This window comes from Trichoplax adhaerens, genomic scaffold, assembly GCF_000150275.1.
Source record: "Trichoplax adhaerens TRIADscaffold_3 genomic scaffold, whole genome shotgun sequence".
Lineage (NCBI taxonomy): Eukaryota > Metazoa > Placozoa > Uniplacotomia > Trichoplacea > Trichoplacidae > Trichoplax > Trichoplax adhaerens.
The window spans coordinates 3,004,288-3,025,435 of NW_002060945.1; the positions used below are offsets into that span (position 1 = coordinate 3,004,288).

General features: G+C 34.1%; 2 protein-coding genes across 2 annotated transcripts in view; both read right to left on the bottom strand.

The window, feature by feature from the left end:
• Positions 1 to 5,332, bottom strand: part of TRIADDRAFT_54324 (uncharacterized protein) — a gene marked incomplete at both ends in the record, with an annotated part of 6,192 nt that extends 860 nt beyond the window's left edge. The window contains 7 exons of the mRNA XM_002110869.1: positions 231 to 278; positions 833 to 917; positions 1,161 to 1,416; positions 2,021 to 2,276; positions 2,685 to 2,772; positions 3,668 to 3,831; positions 5,134 to 5,332. Coding sequence (XP_002110905.1) covers positions 231 to 278; positions 833 to 917; positions 1,161 to 1,416; positions 2,021 to 2,276; positions 2,685 to 2,772; positions 3,668 to 3,831; positions 5,134 to 5,332 — 1,096 coding nt within the window. The remainder of the gene's footprint in view (positions 1 to 230; positions 279 to 832; positions 918 to 1,160; positions 1,417 to 2,020; positions 2,277 to 2,684; positions 2,773 to 3,667; positions 3,832 to 5,133) is intronic.
• Positions 5,333 to 17,904: 12,572 nt separating this feature from the next.
• TRIADDRAFT_54326 (uncharacterized protein) lies at positions 17,905 to 20,718 on the bottom strand (the record flags this gene model as incomplete). Its single annotated transcript, XM_002110870.1, has 5 exons — positions 17,905 to 18,213; positions 18,244 to 18,369; positions 19,032 to 19,103; positions 19,881 to 19,999; positions 20,643 to 20,718. 5 exons carry the CDS (start codon positions 20,716 to 20,718, stop codon positions 17,905 to 17,907), a joined length of 702 nt encoding a protein of 233 aa, XP_002110906.1.
• Positions 20,719 to 21,148: the final 430 nt, after the last annotated feature.

The following is a 21,148-nucleotide window of genomic DNA, read 5'->3' on the forward strand; positions in this document are numbered from 1 at the left end:
TGCATTTCGTTCCGATTATCTTCGTCGTTCGCTGTGATAGTATAAGGTAGCAGTATAAATCCGATTGAAAAATTTACGCTAGACTTTGAGTATACCACAAATATGAATATTGCGTAAAGTATTCTTATAAAATGTTGTTACTATTTCTATAGTTTAGCATATGTTAGAGAAAATACTAAATTTAACCATTACAGATTTACATGCTAGTAAGAATCATTTAATAATCTTACCTATTTCATCTTCATTATTACGCGAATAAGGTTCAGAAGATCTTCTAACTGATTATTAATTCAGAAAATAGATTGAAAACAGAGTCACTTTAAAGAATTTGATTGAAAATTAGTCCCTTTCTTTTATGTTTACTTATATGTAATACTGACACGTAAAAAAAATTCTACTTGTGTAAATCAAAATCACTTAGAAAATGAGATAAATTACTCAATACCGTACGTTAACGACCCATTACACCAGAGAAAATTATCAATCATACAGAAAAGTACATTATGTATTCCAGCATGTCATTCCTACTTCAATTCATCAAGTTACTATTCTGTAGAAAAACTGAACGACTTGTTTATTATGCATAATACTATAGAGCATAGCAGGAATAGAACTGGATGGGGAATGTAAATTGATGGTGATTAGATCAGATATCATTGGTTTAGAGATACATTATGTTATTCAAACTAATCATTACTATAAGCAGCAATATCTCAATACAATAATAGATTAAAGTATAAAAGTTAGAATAAGAAAAGAATTCGCTAAATTCGCATTAATGGCTGAGTTAATAAGATGCTTAAGCAACGAATAAGATAAAATTATAACGTACTAGATGCTCTTTTCAATGCCCAAAAAGAGAGATCTTCTGATGCCTGTCGAGACGCCATTTGTGGAGTTAAGTGATACGGATATTTCTATTTACAATAAAAATTGCAGCCACCGGAACATTAAAATTTTAAGTACTTTTAGTCCTTTACTACAAATGTTATTGTTGTGAAAGATGTATTTAATTTATTGTTATTCCGAATCAGTATTATGCTTTATAATTCTACAGCTATATTGTAATGTAGCTAGCTGCCGGAGAGATGCTGAAATAACCGCACAAGCAATATCAATTAGATGCTGGTATAGCAAATATCACATAAGCCAAAGTTTACCTGCAAGTGCAAAATACATTTACTCTCAGTAGTAATGACGGAATAGCTTACCCGATTATCTGCCGGTGAAGATGAGTTTGTTGCAAATCGACTAACATACTTTTTATTTTCGGATTGTATCCTTAGAGAATCTTGAGAACTGGTCAGTTTCGGGCTGGCATTAGCTGGCGATCCGGGTGTTATTTTACACGAACTGTTTACGCGAGTCCTTTCTTCTGGTAACTTATTATGATTGGCGTCATCGTCGAATACACAACTAAATTATAATAGATCATAACAAGATAAAATTATTTTTAATCCGTAATTGAAGTCTGAATATAGTAATTATTTTAGAATATCAGTAAAGAAAGAACTATAAAATACCACTCTCTATCAAAACATTAATGTCAGTCATTGTAACTATACACTTACACGATACACCCTCCAATAGATCATCGTTTTTAGTAATATTTTAACATACAGTACACGTATATGTAGTATATATGTGCTCAAAGTAATTTAAAACCCCTAAATGGCTGATTTATAATTTTGCATGATGTAAAGTATAATATAATATTCTATATAATCTTACGTAAGTATAGCATGACACAGTAGATTATTTTCCATAACTTGCAAAATATTCCCGAAATTAAAAAACTCATAAATAACTAAATCGTAAATACAGTACAGTATAAAAATAAGATGATTGATTATTTTGCATTACTTTCGAAATATCTCATAGTGTTATATTTAATCACTTGTAGTTGATCAGTGATACTATATTAGCTTACTTTATACTGCAAACGGCTAATTTGTGATAATTAATTAGTCATAACGTTTTGCACATTATTTACAAAATATTTGATGCTGTCTGAACTTACTCATTCACTGGATTAAGAAAGTCAAAGTTTTGACAATCATAATTTTTAGCATTGGGGCTTGTAGAAGATGACGAAGAAAACTTCTTGGAAATGGACGACCAAATGGATGTTGTCCAACTTTTTCTACGTCCTGAGCGCCTATCATCAGAATTTTTCATGTATCTCGATGCACGTGTAGGCCTCAACGGTACCACTCCAGCTAATTGCTGGTCAGGTGTTGAAGCCAATAAATCATCAACAGCTTTCGACGGATTAGCTACAGAATATCAACATGAACTTGAATTTATAGGATTGGCTATAAGAGTACTTTTTTAAGCATATTGATAATGTCATCATTGATATAGTTAAGCCAAGCTTTACTATTGTAGTGCTATTCATAATTTACTATACATTTACGTAAACATGAACTCCAATGATTGGCTTCACGAGCATTACTCCTATTATGTTAAGGGGGCTTTTCAAGTCTTATCGGTACTAAAGTACTCTTCTTAATCGACTGAATAAGATCCGATACCGTACTACAACTGCATACAAAAACCTAATAATTTTCTTTTCTCTGATAACGTAAATTATACGCCGATTGCTTAAGTAAATTACCATTAGTATAGGATTTAACTAAATTATGACGAAATTCGTCCGTTTTTAATAATAAAAAATATCATACCAGAACTGCTAAGTCCTCCACTACCGGTAATATGTCTTGTTGTAGCTGAGACATTATAACGCTGTTGAAATCCTCCCATCCTCAAATCCTATTTAAATATTAAAATCAAATCAGAATTAACATTATTAAAATAAATTGCGAATTCTACATACAGATATATATTAAACTATGCTAATTTCATCAGCCTGAGCACTTTAGGGTTCATTACTTCCAGGTGAAGAGATAGAAAGGCAGTAGTTATTAAGAGTCATGTAGGACTGTCAAATCGAATTTAGCGCTATTCATTCTCTTCATCAACTAGTAAACTATTCTTACATGATATTAATATAGTCTTGCGTAATTAAAATTACAAGATTAGAATTATAAGAAGCTATTATGATTATCCACAAAATAACTAGCTGTCATAAAGCGTCGAAATATCATGCCGGCAGTATTCCAGGGGAAATTATTCGATTTGAATCAAACAATGATCCATGCTGACTTAAATACTGGAGATGACATATCAAAATCCTTAAAAACTTCAAATTGAACTGGACGTTTATAATTTTTGAATCATTTGCCTTAGATTAATATTAATTTATCGACTTATGCCAAAAATAAATTAATATTCATCAGAAGTGGCATGGAGTAATACAGCTGCGAATTACACCATTGAAACTATCTCAAAGATGGAAATAACTCAAAAATCGATTTTATTGAACAAAGAAAGCAACTATAAAACAAGATATAACATTAGCATATTTAATCTCTAAACTTTTAACGACACTGCAGTAACTACGTTCCCTCACTAATACTACAGTATTTGTAATTAAAATCATGTCTAGTAATATTCCAATAAGTACCGTATTCTAGATCAATAATGGAATTTACACTTTACTATATCAATTCTAATAGTTGTTATACTGTGATAATACAAAAAGACACGTACCGTAATAATTAGTACGCGTATAATTTGACCGCTAATGCAATTACTGCTTACTAACCATTAATAAGTTATTCAATTTCGTCATCCATTCACGGTAATGATCTAAATCGCGTGTACCCAATAAATATTTCCTATCATTGGTCAATAATTCCATAACATGCAAGTCTCCTTTACGTCGTTTACCAGGTGAAATTGATTTGATCGTATCGAAATGAATAATGCCTATAAATCAATAATTGTAAGAATATAGTAAAAAATACAGCAAAATAAGTGTATAGTAAAATTCGAAAAGAAGCAATATTTCCTCCTATCTATGCATCGATTAACTTAAAAATATTTGGATTGATGCTGTGTCAAAAAATTTGACATGACCAAACTTGAGTTCATCGCTTACTTGATTGATAGAAATTACGTGTACGCGGGTACATGAATACCGACAACTGGGCGCATGTTAAAAGAGGCTATGGTATGGCGACAACGATATGAACTATTCATAGCAGTTTAAAACTACAGGCGATTTTTCTAAGCTTCTTCTTAATATTACACTGGTTCAAACATCTGATTAAAAATTTTCGCTGGTATTTAATTCTTGCCAAAGTATACAGATCAGCTGAAGAAAAATATTTCTAGGTAAGCAAAGTACAATATGTATCTTCTCATGGTTTTCAAAGTCTGTACACTCTATGTTAGAGGCAAGAGCTAATAGCTTTATCTCAATGGTGCAAGGATGTATAGGACTGATATACCGACAAAGAGATATGGACAGGGATCATAGAGAATATTTATGAGCTCTAATAATAAAATAGTATAGTATAGGCGGTTAGTTGCACCAAGTTCATCATCAATCTTTATCAAAAGACTAATATAACTGTATGAAAAAGATAGTGACTAAATCATATTATATAAAGGTACTACTGTAGAACTAAACATGCGGCAGTTATGTTAATCATCTCTTATAAAATTTACAGTGAAGTGGCTACTTATATCTACCTATATTGCATCACTAATCACCTGTCAAAGGCTAAGGATGAGGCAAAAGAATAATGACTAATACTTCAGAAAGAGTAACAAAAAAATCAGATAGAATAGTTCATTTATAAATGATCGAGTAAAACAATTTAGTCGTAGCGATAGTTACTTCAAATCAAGAATGATATCGCTAAGCATTATGATTGTAATCTTTAAGTACTCGGTAAGTCAAATAAATTAATTATTGCCCTATTTACTACCCCTACTTATCTAGATCATCTCATAATGTATGTACATGTATAAATATTCACGTAATGTATATAAGTACCGATAAATTTATTGTAAGTATGTCTATGCAATGTACGGCTTGCAATAAAATATTTACAGCTTCGATAGCTATTAGAACAACTCCCACAATTAAAAAGCCCAAACACGTTCGGTAACTTGATATAATCTTTTAAAGCTTTTTATTTTACTCTATTTATTGGCTATAAAGCCTACAATTATTAAATGAACATGAATAGTAGCAAAGTGACCCACTTGATACAATTTTACCTGCATACTCTTTTCCATTTGTCCAGGCATCTTTATCTTTGTAATACTCCAATCGCACTAGTTTTGACCCATCCGCCATTACACGCTCTGAATCTAATAAAACGAACCAGCGATTTCGCCATAATAGAGATGATTTATTTTCCAATGGAGCCTTTTTTAAGTAACCGCAATGAACGACTTCTCGTCTTGCGGATTGCATATTTGATTTTAAGAAAATTTAATAAATTGTAGCCAACTATAGCAGATTTATCGCCATCAAGGCCTAATCTAATAGGATACCATTTCTACTATCTTAATCTTCATACGTACACTTCCAACAGTTTGCTATTGAGTACCTTATATGTACACTGTCGGTATGACTCGACGTACATACCGGCAAGAACTTTGTACCAAAATTACGAATTCAATTTGACTACGCTTTACCAAAACCTATAGACCTGATGTTATATATAACGTATATCAAGAATTTTGCATAGTCTCTACGCAGGAGGTCGTATATTTGCAACTTTAGACGGCACGCGCATACGATTAATGTAATCAATTTTTTGGTGACAACGTCAACAAAATTTGTATCTAAAGTCTAACCCAACTGCATAAACAAATTCGAATTCCCTATTAAACACCACCAATGCTGTATTGCGAACGCGTAGCTGTCATTAAATCCCAATGAACTAGACTATTTATCTAGTGTGCTGTATAACCACGAAAGACTCGTATCGTAACAACGACTTTTACGTGTGCATATAAATGGGCCAACCAACTCGAACAAAATTTAAACACACACATTATGGTAGTCAATATCAATAGTTTCAACACGTGCTTACGTCATAAGCCTCAGCATCAAGCTGTTTATTTTATTATGTCCGTAAGTGCTTGGATATATATTCATAGTTAGTACCATCAAGCACAATTCTCGAATGTAGCCAACGCCATTTTTACAAAGCTGTTTAAACAATAACAGCTACCGAAAATAAAATACAGCGATAGGAACGATTTACGAAAAAACATACAGTGGATATCAATTTAGTGATTATTACAGTAATCTGGAGCTCGATCTGAGTAAATAACAGCGAAAAAATTTTTATTTGCAGATCTACGCCTGATTTGCTCCCGTATTCCAATACTGAAAATTACTCGATCCCGGTTTAGAAGACTGTTTGTTTGATTGATTATGTTGTTGGTTTTGTTGTTGAGATGCTTCAATTGGATGAGGTTGTTGCGATACATGCGGTACCATAAATTGTTGAACATAACCGGCTGGCACAGCCGCAGCATGTGCTCCATGAGCAAGAGGCATATTTAACTGTGCTGGCGTAGTACCAAATTTATCGTATTGATTCTATATGATATAATAATCAGAAGCATTACGAATACGGTATCAAAATGGATTGAACATATTGTCATAAAGACTTATGTGGGTATGTAATATGTCCGCACCTGCTGTACTTTATAACTTTGACTCGCAATATCAGAACCTAAACCAATAAGACGAAGATCTCAAATGAGTTTCGCTTTCCACATAAATAAATCATTTTAAGGAGAATAGAAAATTTTTAACGCATTCATTTAACTCTAACCGCTATTAGAGTTCGATTTATTTTGAGCCTGAGGATTTGAACCGGCAAAACCGTTCTTTGCTTGAAAATCGTTATGTGCGTTACCTTCATCATACCCTAACAGCATACATAAAAAATTTACAAATCTTCCTACAGCAAATAATTAACAACCCCAAGAGGCTAATGAGAATTAAATTCAAGTACCTTGCTGACCGCTGAAAGTATTATTACCTAGATACATGTTTCCGCCATGAGATTTCGATGGCATCTGCATTAAACACAAGGGAACTATTTAACGACAATTATCTAATCAAATCTACAACTCACAAAACATACCCCATATACCGGAGCGTAAGTATGGAATGAGCCAGGCATTACACTTGGATAGTATACATTCGGAAAAAATCCCTGCGTCATCGCTGGATTAACATAAGGAGGTTGTTGTGCAGCAGAGGCAGCATGATGTGGTCCTCCTGTATTCACAATAAATAAGTCAACTAATCTTACAAGCTAATAGTATTGAGATAAGCGTTAGCTTCGATAAATCAACTAAATCCTAGAACCTTGCTGCTGAGCTTGAGAAATTGACGATGAAACCGGCGATGAAGTATCGACTCTACCATATTTATTACCAGATTCGTTACCACTAGAATAATTACCAGCGGTATTGCCCATAGCGTCTGGCCGCATACCGTATTGTTGAAATTGTAGATCATAATAAAGGTGAGGCTAAAGAAAGAAGTAGTAATTTACGAGATACTAAGTGAGCTGTGAAAGCTATATATGTATATCGCTAATAGGAAAAGGATCATTCATGAAAACCACTAAAAAGGTAATATTGCTTAAAAATACTAACAAAAGGACCCATCCTCTGTGACATCATGGACATATCTTCATATCCGTATCCAAAATTCTATTCGTATGTAATAATCGTACACGTTAAGAAAACAATGAATTTTTCATACGAGAATAAGGTAATTAAGTAAATTAGAACAATAGCTTGTAGAGTATTTAATGAATACATATATAGGCTATACCGCGGGGTAGGTTCCCGGTAGCATTCCAGGAGCTGCACTAAAATAATATGGGACTGTTGTTGAGACGTTTTTGGTACCTAATGTTATATTTTATAGCAATTAGAGAAGTGCAATAAATAAAATCTTACGACATAACAAAAAAGTTACTATTGTAATTAAAAAATCAATCAAGTTACAAATTACCAGTCGCAGGTGTACTAATATTTTTGTAGTTTGGATTATTCACAGACGTTGGATTAACTACATTGTTAAATGGAGTATTTGCAGAATTTACATTGGCCGTAGTAATAGAGGCAGCAACAGTACTTTGAGTACTCGCAGCTAAAGACGAAGTAACCGATATTGGTATAGAAGCGGCACTATTCGATTTAGAAACATCCCCAGCTACTGCAGCAGGCTAATAGATTGAGAATGATTTAACTTCACAAACATGGCTATTATCCATTTAATTTAGCGATTATAAAATTATATAATTACAGTTGGTTCCGGTGCCTGCAAATTTTGTTCACTATTCACTTGTGGTGTTGTTTCCTTAGTAATATCATCGAAAGTTAGACATCGCGATTACATTATACTACATTATTTGCACTTACATAACATATCCTTTAACGAGTATGATTACCTTCTGCGGTTTATCAACAGTTGACACTTGAAATTGCCTTCCAGATTGATCAACTGAACCAATAGGTGCAGTAATTGGTGAAGAAGCTGAAGATTTATTCCTATTAGTAGGTCTTTCAACCGGTCCTGGAGCAACGGTGGTGGTCGCACTTGGAGACATCGATTCACTAATCACAGACATCAACAACAATAAGTCATACGATTATATTTTAATAAACACTATTATAATCATTACTTTGGGACTCCCGATTGCAATAGTTTCGTTGTAGCATCCTAAAATAAAATTTAATTTAAGCATTTTTTCAAACACTTAACGTAATGAATAACAAACAGAAAACATGTACCACTTCAGGACTAGCGGATCCGAAACCAAATTCTAAGTTTCCAAACTACATTGTATAGAAAACGAAAACCAGAACATGTTTATAATTAAAATTGCACCACTAAGATGTAATCTTTCACATGTACCTGTAAGCTTAATGATTCCACAACATTATGAGGCATTTCAACAGGTTTTGATGGTAACTATATAAATCATATCAACGTAATGTCACCTTTACATGTTAATTCAGTATTACTACGAATAATCACTGTTGTTCATAAAAAATACCTCAACTTTTTGAGATCGCTTAGATCTTATTGGTTTTGAATTTGAATGTCTTTGTTGTTTAGTGTGATCATATGATCTATGAGAATTAGCTTGCATTCCTTTTTCGTTATCATTTCCTTCTAAATACTGCTTCTTAGATGGCGACGAGATTGCAGCCAAAGGCTGAGGAACCGACGATGCGCTTGGAATAGTAAGATCATCAGATTTAACTGAAGGTAATTCTTTTTGTACCTGTTGTGACACTTTTGCTAAAGCAGCAAGATCTAGACTTCTGTAATAGAATAAATTTTCTTAGTATGCTCCATCTAGGCAAAATTAGATGATTAGACAGAAAGCAGCATTACTTATCGTTACTTAAATCCGGTAAATCTGATAACACACTAGGTCCATCTGTCTTATTATCACTCTAGAAAATGAAATCATAGCATTATTTCAAGCTGATGCTTGTATGGGCCAAAACGACACGGTTCGTTAATAAATTGATTGCAAATACGAATATTTACCCCATTTTCGTAATCCCATTTACCAGAACTCTCTGCAGGCCATTGACTTTCCATACCGGGGGGTACACGATAACGATCTTAAGTTTAATAATACAAAAAAAAGTAGCATTTCATGACATGGTGGTATTTCGGAAGATAGTATCACTATAGTAAATAAGTAAATAGATACCATTATCAGTAGACGAGCTATTCGTATTCCATAAATCCTCTTGCAAATTAGTATTCTTTGAAACATTCTGAAAGTTATCAGATACAGGAACAGAGGCATCGTCTTTACGCTGTTGTGTCAATTCCTTTGTTCGATTGCTGGATTTCAGTTTATTAGCAAGATTTTCAGTTTTTGACCAAGTACTAGTTTGAGGTTTAGTTGGCACATTCCGCACTAATCAAAAATTTTCGATACATCGTATGTCAACAAATAGCTCACTTAAGCAGTGTTTTTCATATAAGTTATCAAACAAACCTCTTCGATCGTTTGTTGCAGTGTGTATCGATGTCTTACTCTCTTTAACAGGCTCCGATCTATTTCCGATATCTGTATCGATAGACTTTGTCTGTTGCCGTTCAGATTGGCTAGAAGCGCATAAATTAATTTTATGTATTAATATTTTTAGCTATACACTACTTTTCGTTCGGAAAGCATATCATTATATAGGTATAATTTCATCAGTAGTTAACTCGTGTATCTTCATAGCAAAAATGCTAGGCGTTGGATTTGCTCAATTGCATCATTTGATTCAATGTCAGTTAATTATTTTAAAAAAAAACTAAGATAACATACGAAGTAGGCTGTTGATCTCTATTGGAAGATGAAGTAGGAGGTCTTTTATTTTGCTTGGTTTGCGCAACTGCAATATTAAAACATTAAGCGTAAATGTGTTGTAAGCTTGTAATGATGCAGGAAACTCACTTAACTCACTTGTTTTTTAAGGTAATTACCCATTAATGGTATTACAATACTAACTATTAAATTAATAAACAGCAATACATAATTACATTTATTATTATCGTTACGACGGCTTTGAAATTGGACGGCACCGCGACCGCCTCTTCCTCGTCCGCGTCCGGCACTTCGAACATCGTTCGTTTTATTTTGTAATTTCTCATGATTGTCATTCTGTTCTGTATTGTTATCTGTTTTACCAGTGCGCCCTAATCGAATTTTAAATAGTCATCTTTTTTTGCCGCTATTCGTTCGGTAATAAAAGATCATTACTACTTACGACGATCATATCTTTTGTTTGTTCGACCAGGCTTCGGTCGATTATCATCTTGATCTTTATTCGAAATCTGATTTATTTCATTATTCGCTTGGCCTTTCTTTTTCTTTTTTCCAGAGGTTTCCCATTCCTGTTATTAAGATTAGGATAGAACATTTTTTATCACTTTTAACGTTTTAAAGGAGCTACCACAGCACTATGCTATCGTGAGGATTAAATACTTGTAATTGTTACATACGCCGAATTTATCAGGATCGAGTAAAAGATTTATTGCTTTATTTTCATCAAAGTCGCAATCATGCATAGCCATGGCCACAGCGTCTTCCGATCTACTTGTAAACGCCATCACCTGTATGCCACAAGAAAAATTAGCTGCCGTTCTAAACAATTAATCTAAAGTAGCGCTATGACCTAGTGAATTCTGCAGTTAATGTATTCCTAGTTTTTACGATCCATCGAAACTAGTTATTATGTTCGAAATAAGACCAGAAATCGTTTTTCATAAGAATACCTTTTCAATTCTTCGCTGTTTATCGATATCATCCGTGCTTGCACTATTCAGCTGCTGCAAGCGTATCAATTCTGCTGTTACCTATAAATACAAAAGTTGAATTAAAAAAGACTTTTATTATCACAACAGTTAGAAAATAATCGATAACTTGGTATTGTCAGCATTTACTAAAAAAATCTCAGTTCATATCAATACAATATAACTATAATATCTCTTCCAATTTTTCCCGATCATTATCAATGCATGTATACCGTATATCACTCTAAGGCCAAAAACGACTCACTTTTAGGATCCTACTTGCAAGTAGTGTATGTCAACAATAGCATTGAAAGAAATGCCGATCTAGTTAACGTTTTATATCTTTCGCTTGAGTTTTTAACTTCACTATTTATGCTCAGTAAAGATTTTATTTTAGGTTGTTATACCAAAATAGTCTATGCTACAAAAATGCATTCAAACTACAGTTATAGCTTAAACTTATCCAATGTCAAACGTTCTAATGAATACTAATACAGTATTGTAAACTAATTTTTTAACTACATGACCAAAAATCAATCCAACGGTATCAGTTATTATCAATACGTGTATTTATAAAGTAGGCCATTTCATTGCAGTAGTAACGGGTTGTAGTATTTTATCGATAAACTAGCTTAATAAGCAATTTAATATGAAACTAGCTAGCCTAAGTAGTAATAAATGTTAAATGTTTCACTGTCAATCAGATTCATCTTTACATTACAGTACAATTTCTTTTAAACCATAGCATGATCAATTAATTATACCTTCTTAACTATTAAACGACATAATGTCTACGCTAACTAGACATAACCAAATTGATACTAATGATGAGAAGGTCAGCAATACCAGATTAAACGAACAATTTTATCAGGGTTACGAAAGATTTTCTTCAAATCCACAAAATTTATAACGTTAAAATTATGTATGTATCATACGGCATACGCTTGACAGTATTAGCATACTATAAATAGTTAAGTATAACAAATGGTATCAAGGAAATCACTCGATTTAATTGACATCGCTGTTACACGTTACATGTACAAGTACAGACAGAGGTTGGAAAATGCTTACGGTAAGGAAATTATTAATTTGACACGCTGTATAAGTTACAAATAACATCATTAATAAAGTACTGCATCAGAATCACGTCAATTTAATTTGGTAAAACAGGAAGATGCCCAAGAATAAAAAATCAGTGTCGATACTATTCAATCATCAATAAGTCAATAACTATCAGAGAATACGTAATGCAATTACAACTAATAAAAATCGCTGCAATTCTCAGAATTTGTAAGCATACCTTGGGTGCACTGCCAACGCTTGTTTTGCCACTTTGCGGCGGGCCGTTCCGATTTGTTACAGCTGTTTTACCGGAGCTCATAACGTATGTATTTAAAGTAGTTATATACAATCGAGTAGATTATATACAGAGGATCAATCTACGCAAGATGAAAAAACCCAAAAAGTCAAATTAAGCTTAAGCGACGAAGTACTAAAGTCAGAATGACTACAGTGAAAGAATCAGTCTTTTTATAAGGAAATGATCCATTTTATAGAACTGTACTATAGTGCTTGATACTGTACATGGTTTATCGCATAACCAAGTAGTAAGTACACTGTAACATCTCTACTATATTAATAGAACATTCTATCGAAAGACACCATTAGCATCTGCTACTAGCGTACCCTTTTATGTATTACGAAACGTTTTAGAATATCCCCCCAAAAAGAAAAAAAACACCAAATGTATGCGCTATTGGCGACATATTTCCTTCAGACAAGCTACAATTATGGGACTGTAGGTGCTGTGATATACTTATTAGTATAATACCCACTTAGTGCAGACATCCCCATTACCCAATATCCGTTAGTCACTTGTCCCCGATCGGAGCGATCAATTTAGCGATTGAGTGCCGCCAGCCAGAAATGAATTGCAACAGGCGAGAGTACTAAATTCACCGCTCTAAAAGCAGATCATGATCGCCACTAAAACGGCATTTGTAAAATGGATTTGATTCCGACACTTTTCTCTTCAAAGAACAATTTTATGTACTGGATTTTACGATCCTACTCTAACAAATCTACAATAGTACAAATTCAAGTCTAAAATGTGGCGAAAGTGGGTTGCTTTCTGCGGGGGGGGGGGGGTTCTGTAAAACAGTACAGTACAGTATCAAATCGTCAGGTGACACCACTCACTGCGATTACCGCTGACGTGCAACTGGGTAGTGTCATTCTGTACAGTACGTACGATCAGAGACAACGAGGAACAACTACAGTAGGGTACAGTGCTGTCGTCCGCTAAGTTGTTGTACGTGTAAGTGTACCGTACCGTACCGTACCGTACTGTACTGTACTGTACTTATCGAAAGCTTGCCGACAACCAACCAGTGGCTCTCGCTGTAGCCAACCAAATCAGCACTTCCGGAGTGCCATGGATATCCAATACAGATAGTATAAGCGTACGTCACATAGGACACATGATGGGCATCGACGCTGTCGAATTTTCATATTTGTTCAATTATATTAGCAATAATTTTATCGACTCTTGCATGGTCCGTCAGTTTTTGATAGGAGTGATGTCGAAATGTAGCGATTTTTTCCAGTTTCAGTTTGTACTTATCGCCGTATCACGCAACTACCGCAAGCTATCATCAATCTTAATCATGGTGAATCAAAAAAGTGATAGGCCTTATCAAAAAGATTCTTCAGATCTTCAAAGTGTTACTGCTTCCTTTTAACTTCATAGACCAAGCTTCACTTTATGTGTCCCACATTTGTACCATTAATTAATTATCAGATAAATAGTTTCTAATTAATTCAACTAAAATGAGAGTTTACTAACTAAGTTTCGACGTTGTCCAACTTTTTTTATACAACTGAGTATGCACTAAACTAAACCTTGCAAACACAACCACTTTAAATGCCATTTTTCACTAAAGTGCTATCAGGGAATGCACCTGCGTAGCGTTTCAACTAGCCATACAAGAGTGCTTATTAACCAAAATACAGTAAAATATCGCAAAGGCAAATACTGCATAGCAAAGCACACGACCATAATAATCGATCATGCCAACACATCGCACTTTCCCGTTGTTAAACAACTTGGAGTTAACGGTTTAACACTTATCAGTCTTACCATGACAGTGAACGGCATCAGTGCATAAATACTTTGAAAAGTATCATAGGATCAAATCATGAAGCTTTCAACCCGATAATGTACGCAATACAGTACTTATAATTATGATTCAGCATAATACGCGTATTATCACATAATTATGTTAACATTTGATGAAATTGACTACTCATACATCATAAATGGATTCATGAATATGAAGATAAATTTATCCATCCATAAATAAAACGAAGGATGCCGTTAAGAATGTAGCATAATTACAACATGAAATGACTTATCCATTACTATAGTTAGATGAACGATTGATTGATCAAGCAAATGTAGAATGATCGTAAGTAGACAGAAACAAGTATCACCCCTTCCCTCCACTTCTTAAGAACGTTAAGCCAATTTGATCTTTTATAATGACTACAGTACTATTGACTGTAACAATTCGAGCACGCTTATCTCTCAGCTACTCCTAGCATCGATAAAAAGCGCATTGGCGTAGTTCTCCCCATTTTCTTTCCAGAACATGAAGTAAATATGCTCAATTTTACAGTTTTAATGCAGGATTGGCTAACGAAAACAGGAAAGTGCTATTGGAGTCAATTATGTTTTGATAGACTTGGTCTTAAACGACACTGTTCAATCGACCAACGTGTATACTGTACGGTACATGGAAAGCCGCCGTTATCGTTCCGTGCAAATTGCATTGTATAAGACCTACAATTCGTATGTACTGTACTGTTCGTAACAGTATATGATATTCAATCAATGTGTTCGCATACGTGCAGTATACAGTACCCAGTCTATTCTATTACATAAGCTAGAATAGCATTGGAAAAATGAAGCACTACTGTCGAACTACCCTAATTAGTGATGATTTTAATTTTATTTGGCTCATAAGGTACACCCACTAATCCCAAAGTCGTAGTAGACAGCATCAAATTGTAGTGAATTTACCACATTCTACTCGCGCCGCATCGACACAATCGGATGTGCTTAAAATGTAGGCATAACATAACAGGTTAACGTCAAATCGGAGTAGTACTGCTATACCAGTCTAGCAAGGTTATTTTTACGCCATGAACAACTAGACTAAATTAAACTAACCAACTGTAAGTAAGAAAACTGTCTATGCACCAAGCCATAATGTTGAACAATTCAAAAGCATGCTAGCGAATACAGTCACAGCAATGGCAGCCTGTCCAATCGACATTGGCAATAAAACGTTAATCCAAGGTGACGTATAACGGTAAGGCAAGTCTTCAGTACAGTAGAGCTATCCACTAGGTCATGAATGGTGCAGTAAAGTATTCTCAATGATTTATTACATTAATCACAGTACGCTATGCTATCATCAACGTGCACGTACAGTACATACTGTACTGTACTGTACGTATTTGTAGACGAACAGCAGTGTACACTCTACTGTACTGCACAGTATGCTCTTGAATAGCACATTTCTGGCGAAAAAGATTCAACATTTCCATCAAAGAAATCAATCTAATTGCATTTAATCTCTCTAACTACATATCTTAGAGAAGAACAACAGTACTTTCATAAATACCACAGCATTACAAACAAGCAAATAAATGGAGGATACAAGAAGTGACAATAAATAACTTGCTTACCAACAACAATGTCCGCTAACAACCCTGTCGGAGAAATAAATGTGTCATACCGTGCATGAATTTAAAAGTGGATTAAAACTTTCGATCTACTGTACTGTACTGTACCGTGGCTCAACTGTTGTGTAATATAGTGTACTGTACTGTACAGTACATACTCTACAATGTACAGTACTGTAGGCTACCATAGAAACAGTACTTACTGTGCTGGACTGTACAGTGTACAGTATGCTACTTTACAGGACTGTACTGTACTGTATTTCAAACTGACTTCGTCACAACTATCACGTGTACACATACTGTTGACTACTGTCTGGATTTACTGCAGTTCGACTAAATTTTCGTCCAGTCAAATTAACATCCCTATTCGGAAGTGTACCGACAGTACTGTATTCAACTCTATTGTACCATAGTAGTACAGTACAGTACAGTACAATGAAGCGACAGACCTGTCTTGTGCATGTTAAGCACATAAAAAAAAAGATTAAAAAGATTACCGGTTAAGATTTAGTCCATGTGCAGTAAACAAATAACAAGATTTTGATGATTTCTAAGTCAACTATCGATATAGTGTACTCGCAATCTGATGCATGCGTTTCATGCTAAACTATCAATTTTATAATCTTAATGAAGCAGTCCACTTTGAGAATGATCACTAAAATCAGGACTCAGAATTGCTGCGTCTTAGCTTGTCTTTACCGGTGATACAGTATACTAGTACTAGTATACTTAGAATCTGTATGCTACTGTACACTCAGTGCACAGTAGACCAGCATTTTTAACACGTCATTTCCAAAACAGCCTAAGTGATATGTTAAAAGTGCCGAGGTCTAAATCATACAGTTGTCACGTTCAAAGCTTGACCGTGAAAACGTCTATAAATTACATACAGTAGGCTTTGCATAACGGTATTTATAGTCTAAAGGCCTATACTTTCGCTATTTGTCTTTATATTGATGCTTATACTATTCAAGTAATTAACTGCTTTTGACTAAGCTCAAGTAGAATCGTGTTTGAAATATTTTGCATGAGTTGTCATTATCTAAACTCGTTTAGGTTATCTTCATCTAAAGATTTCTATAAATATGAAACTTGGTTGAGATGTTCGAGAAAACTTCATGTTTGCTTAGTAATCAACTTTAATTACCGTATACGGTTATTGGCTGTTTTTGTATGAGACTAGTCATAGAGACGATCTAGTACTTAGTTATCTGCGGTTTATAAACGCTCAGAGATTTAGTCAATAATGAATTCAATTCTAATTTATAATATCTCCATACGTCACTAAACATACTCTATCTTAGTTATGTCAGATTGAGAACTTTACACTTGTGCAAGTAAAAAGTTTTTGCTTTAATTACAGCTTACGCTGATCAAAACTGCTACCGCAATTCTAAGCAAGGTCTTACTGTTCCATTATCGCGTGATACTCTCGTGCCTACTCCGCAACCCTGACCACTGCTACCCTAACTCGCCTAACCCCAACCTTAAATACCATATTTCAGGCCACTGTACACTGTACAACACCAAAAAATGACTCAAATATTATTCTTAAAAATTTCTTTAATCACAAAATATACATTAATTCAATAGCTCACATAAAGATTTTAATCGTAATCATGTCTAACGTGCAAATCTGGCAAATGAACTAAAAACAATAATTTTTACAAGTGATCATTATAATTGTGACGAATAGAAATTCATTTAAAGGGCAATCCTTCTCAGTCAACGACTCGCTGTACACGAAATTTTAATAGTATATAGGTACAACGCAGTACGTACGCCCATAAGACGCATACCATTGGCTGTCTTATTCTAACAAGTAGCAATGCAATTTACTATACGTTTAGCTCAAAAGCATCGTAAATACACACTTAACCGTAATAAAGTCGTAGTTAAGTTGAATACAAATGATAACTAGCATGATAAATACACCAACACCATTATCATGCTTTGAGGTGACGTTCACTATGCAATTCTAGTCGCTGAACTAGTATTTTGCAATCATGATTGCGTATGCGAATTAAAAATGTAGAGACTCCAGTGTTTGGTGAACACTTCCTAATATCGTCATATAATAAATTACAGCCGAGCTCACTATTAAAATAACGTAACATCTGTCGAATAAGGCCTCCGTGTGTGGTTATTAAGATACTTGCGTTTACTTGCATGACTTGATCAGAATGATTAACATCATTTTTACAGTCAACTATCGGAAGCAAAGTTTCATTTGAAGTAGCAAAATCCATCAAAGCCTTAAAAAGGTGATTGTAAAAAGAAACTACCCTACTATATAAATCCTTCGTATCTTCAGCGTCTGGACCGTCTTTTATATTTTCCATACCAATATGTTTCCGTTTGCAAACTTTTCGTAATTCAGAGAATGTTATACCCTCGTGCACTCCATAATTCTATTAACGAAATGTTATAAGAATTCGTATCACAGCCTTTTAAAGCATCATCTAAAAACTTCAATCGAAGCACTACTTGAAATGTAAACATCAATGTCCACTATTGGATCATTACAGCCCATAGTACAGTAAGTTGCTTCAAGACAGAATGTATTTGACATCTGTCAAGAACCCAAATACATTTTACGATTAAATTACATTGTCATAGTGTACTGATTCGAAGTAAATATTATAAGGCTTAGAATATAGTCATTTCTTTATCCATCCTAAACTGTATGACATATTATAAACGTGCCACTTTGATCAAATCACCGTATCATAATGAAATTACCAGAGGCAACAAGGTAGTACAGTACTAACATCTGAGCGTACAGTATTAGATATAATATGAAATGTAATAATCAATATCATGATTATTCAAATGCTACGGTACCTCCGAGTAGTGATGAAACCTTTTTAAGTTTGATAATGATGATTTTACTGATGGAGAAGCACTTTTATCTCTAACACAAACGGAATTGTAATGATACCATTTATGAAATACTTTAAGTTTGCTAACACCTATGATGGATCTGTTACAGTACATAGAAGAGATCTGCGCAATATTTATATGATCATGTAGTTAGCAGAGAAGCTAAGAATCCTTCATATTACTCACGTACCCTTTCTCTTAACCTCCTATCTTCAATTACTTCGACATCGCTGATATTTGCTAAAACCACAGCGTCCATAGTCTTTCGCCACGCATGTGTGTTGGAAATAGTGCATTATTATTTTTTAAATAAACTCTTAAGTGGCATAATAAAGATAAATGTCACTTAATCAGGTGACTATAATTTCATAAAAATATATGTATACTGTAAGTAATAGCTTTGTATGGCGTACTGCGTTAATCTATTTCAGTCACCAGAATACAAGCTTTATATATTATGATGCTTCCATCCCACTGCATCTTTGTGTTTCCTTAAGCTTTACTGAATTTTTATAGGAAAAAACTGCTGTCAAACTTATTGATACTGTAATTACAAGGGCACAAGGCTCCCTATTCCCTAACATCTGGACGAAACATTGATAACAATGGATAGCATGTGAAGTATACTGTACTGTACAGTATTAATAAAAATTTTTGTATACTTCGCAGAGACTGTCTTACCGATACATTATGGAGGATAGTTTCAGCCAAGGTTATTTAGACAGGTGTGGTTATTGTATTGTACATCATTTATCATGCAGTATAGAAACGATAAATCTATAAATACTTGCATGACTTGCTTCAGTAAAATAACAACTTACTGTATGTAGAAGATTGGAAAGTGCTGCACTCACTACTGTACTTATATGGGTATACTTTACAGTATCTTTTATGCTTACAGTTCACTTCAACAAAGTTGCAAAACGAAAATTTAGCCACAGACCTGAACTATGCAATCAGAATATAATACTGTATCATAGAAATACTGATCAAGTCAGCACAACAATATTCTATGTAATTTTCAGATACAGTACAGTACCTGCCTGGCTCGTTTCAGGTCACTGCTAAACAAGTGAGTAAATTTCGAGCCACTTAATCTTTTCCCGAGTAAATCAGCTTGTTGGCGTCCTATATTAGACAACGGACAATCTGTGTGCCCTAAAAATCCATCAATGCGTATTGAAGTAAAAATTATTGATAAAGCATTCCATCGATAATACGTATACGTCTCGTACGAGTAATTAATGAATTAAATAAGGGGTCTTGGCCTTGCAACAGTACAGTACACCATTGTCGTGCAAGTTGCAACTAGTTGGCTAACAAAAAGAATTACGGCGAAGGTACGTATTACTTTAAATGATCAGTTAAAAATTTTGTGATTTATTTATTATCAAGCATTTCGGTGATACGATAATGCCTATTTCAAGCAGTACATAAATGATTATATACAGTAAAGTAGTATCGCATTTAGCACTAGCGTTAATGCGAGTACTTAACAGAGAAGGCCATTAACTATACTCATCGCAGAGAAATTTTACGTATACTGAATACACGATGATATGCTGCTGTATATGGAGATGTACACAGTACAGTGCATATTACTGTGGACTATTAGAAGAAGACCAGGTATTCTTGTAATGATCTATAATCATAATTTATTAATACAATTATAATAGGAATATCTTCATTGATTGAACATGATAAACATTTTCAATAAATAAGGTCAAGATTAAACGAAGACAATTAGCCTAATTGAAATCGAAATCTTTTTCAGTTAATTTTCTAATTCTATCGTTCCAACCTTGTATGATGCCTCGACTATTGGCTTCAGTCTCTCCATGACGAACTACCGTCAATTTAAATACTCTTTCCGCCATGAAGTGATTGCTACTCTTTTATTCAAAACTTGGTTTTGAATAACCAAATTTGAAGAACTTCAAATCCCACTGCACTCCTCAAATGTACTGTACGTACAGTACTGTACCTATTGTTGCGGTTTTATCATACTGTACTGTACAGTATCGTACTCACTGTATGAACATAACAAACTACAGTATAGCTTTGCATATGCAGTACTGTACAGTAAATACCAGTGTAATGCATGACTGTCATATTGTACAGTACGGTATTGAACAATTAAACTTGAACAATACTGTATCAATGTACTGTACAGTGTATACTGTATTTGATCATGCGTACGCTGTAGAATTTAGATAATGATATCAGCAAAAACTAGATTAACAGCTTTAGTACGAGGAAAAAAGAGTGTCCAAAAATCTAGACACACTTTTCATATAAAGCCAAATG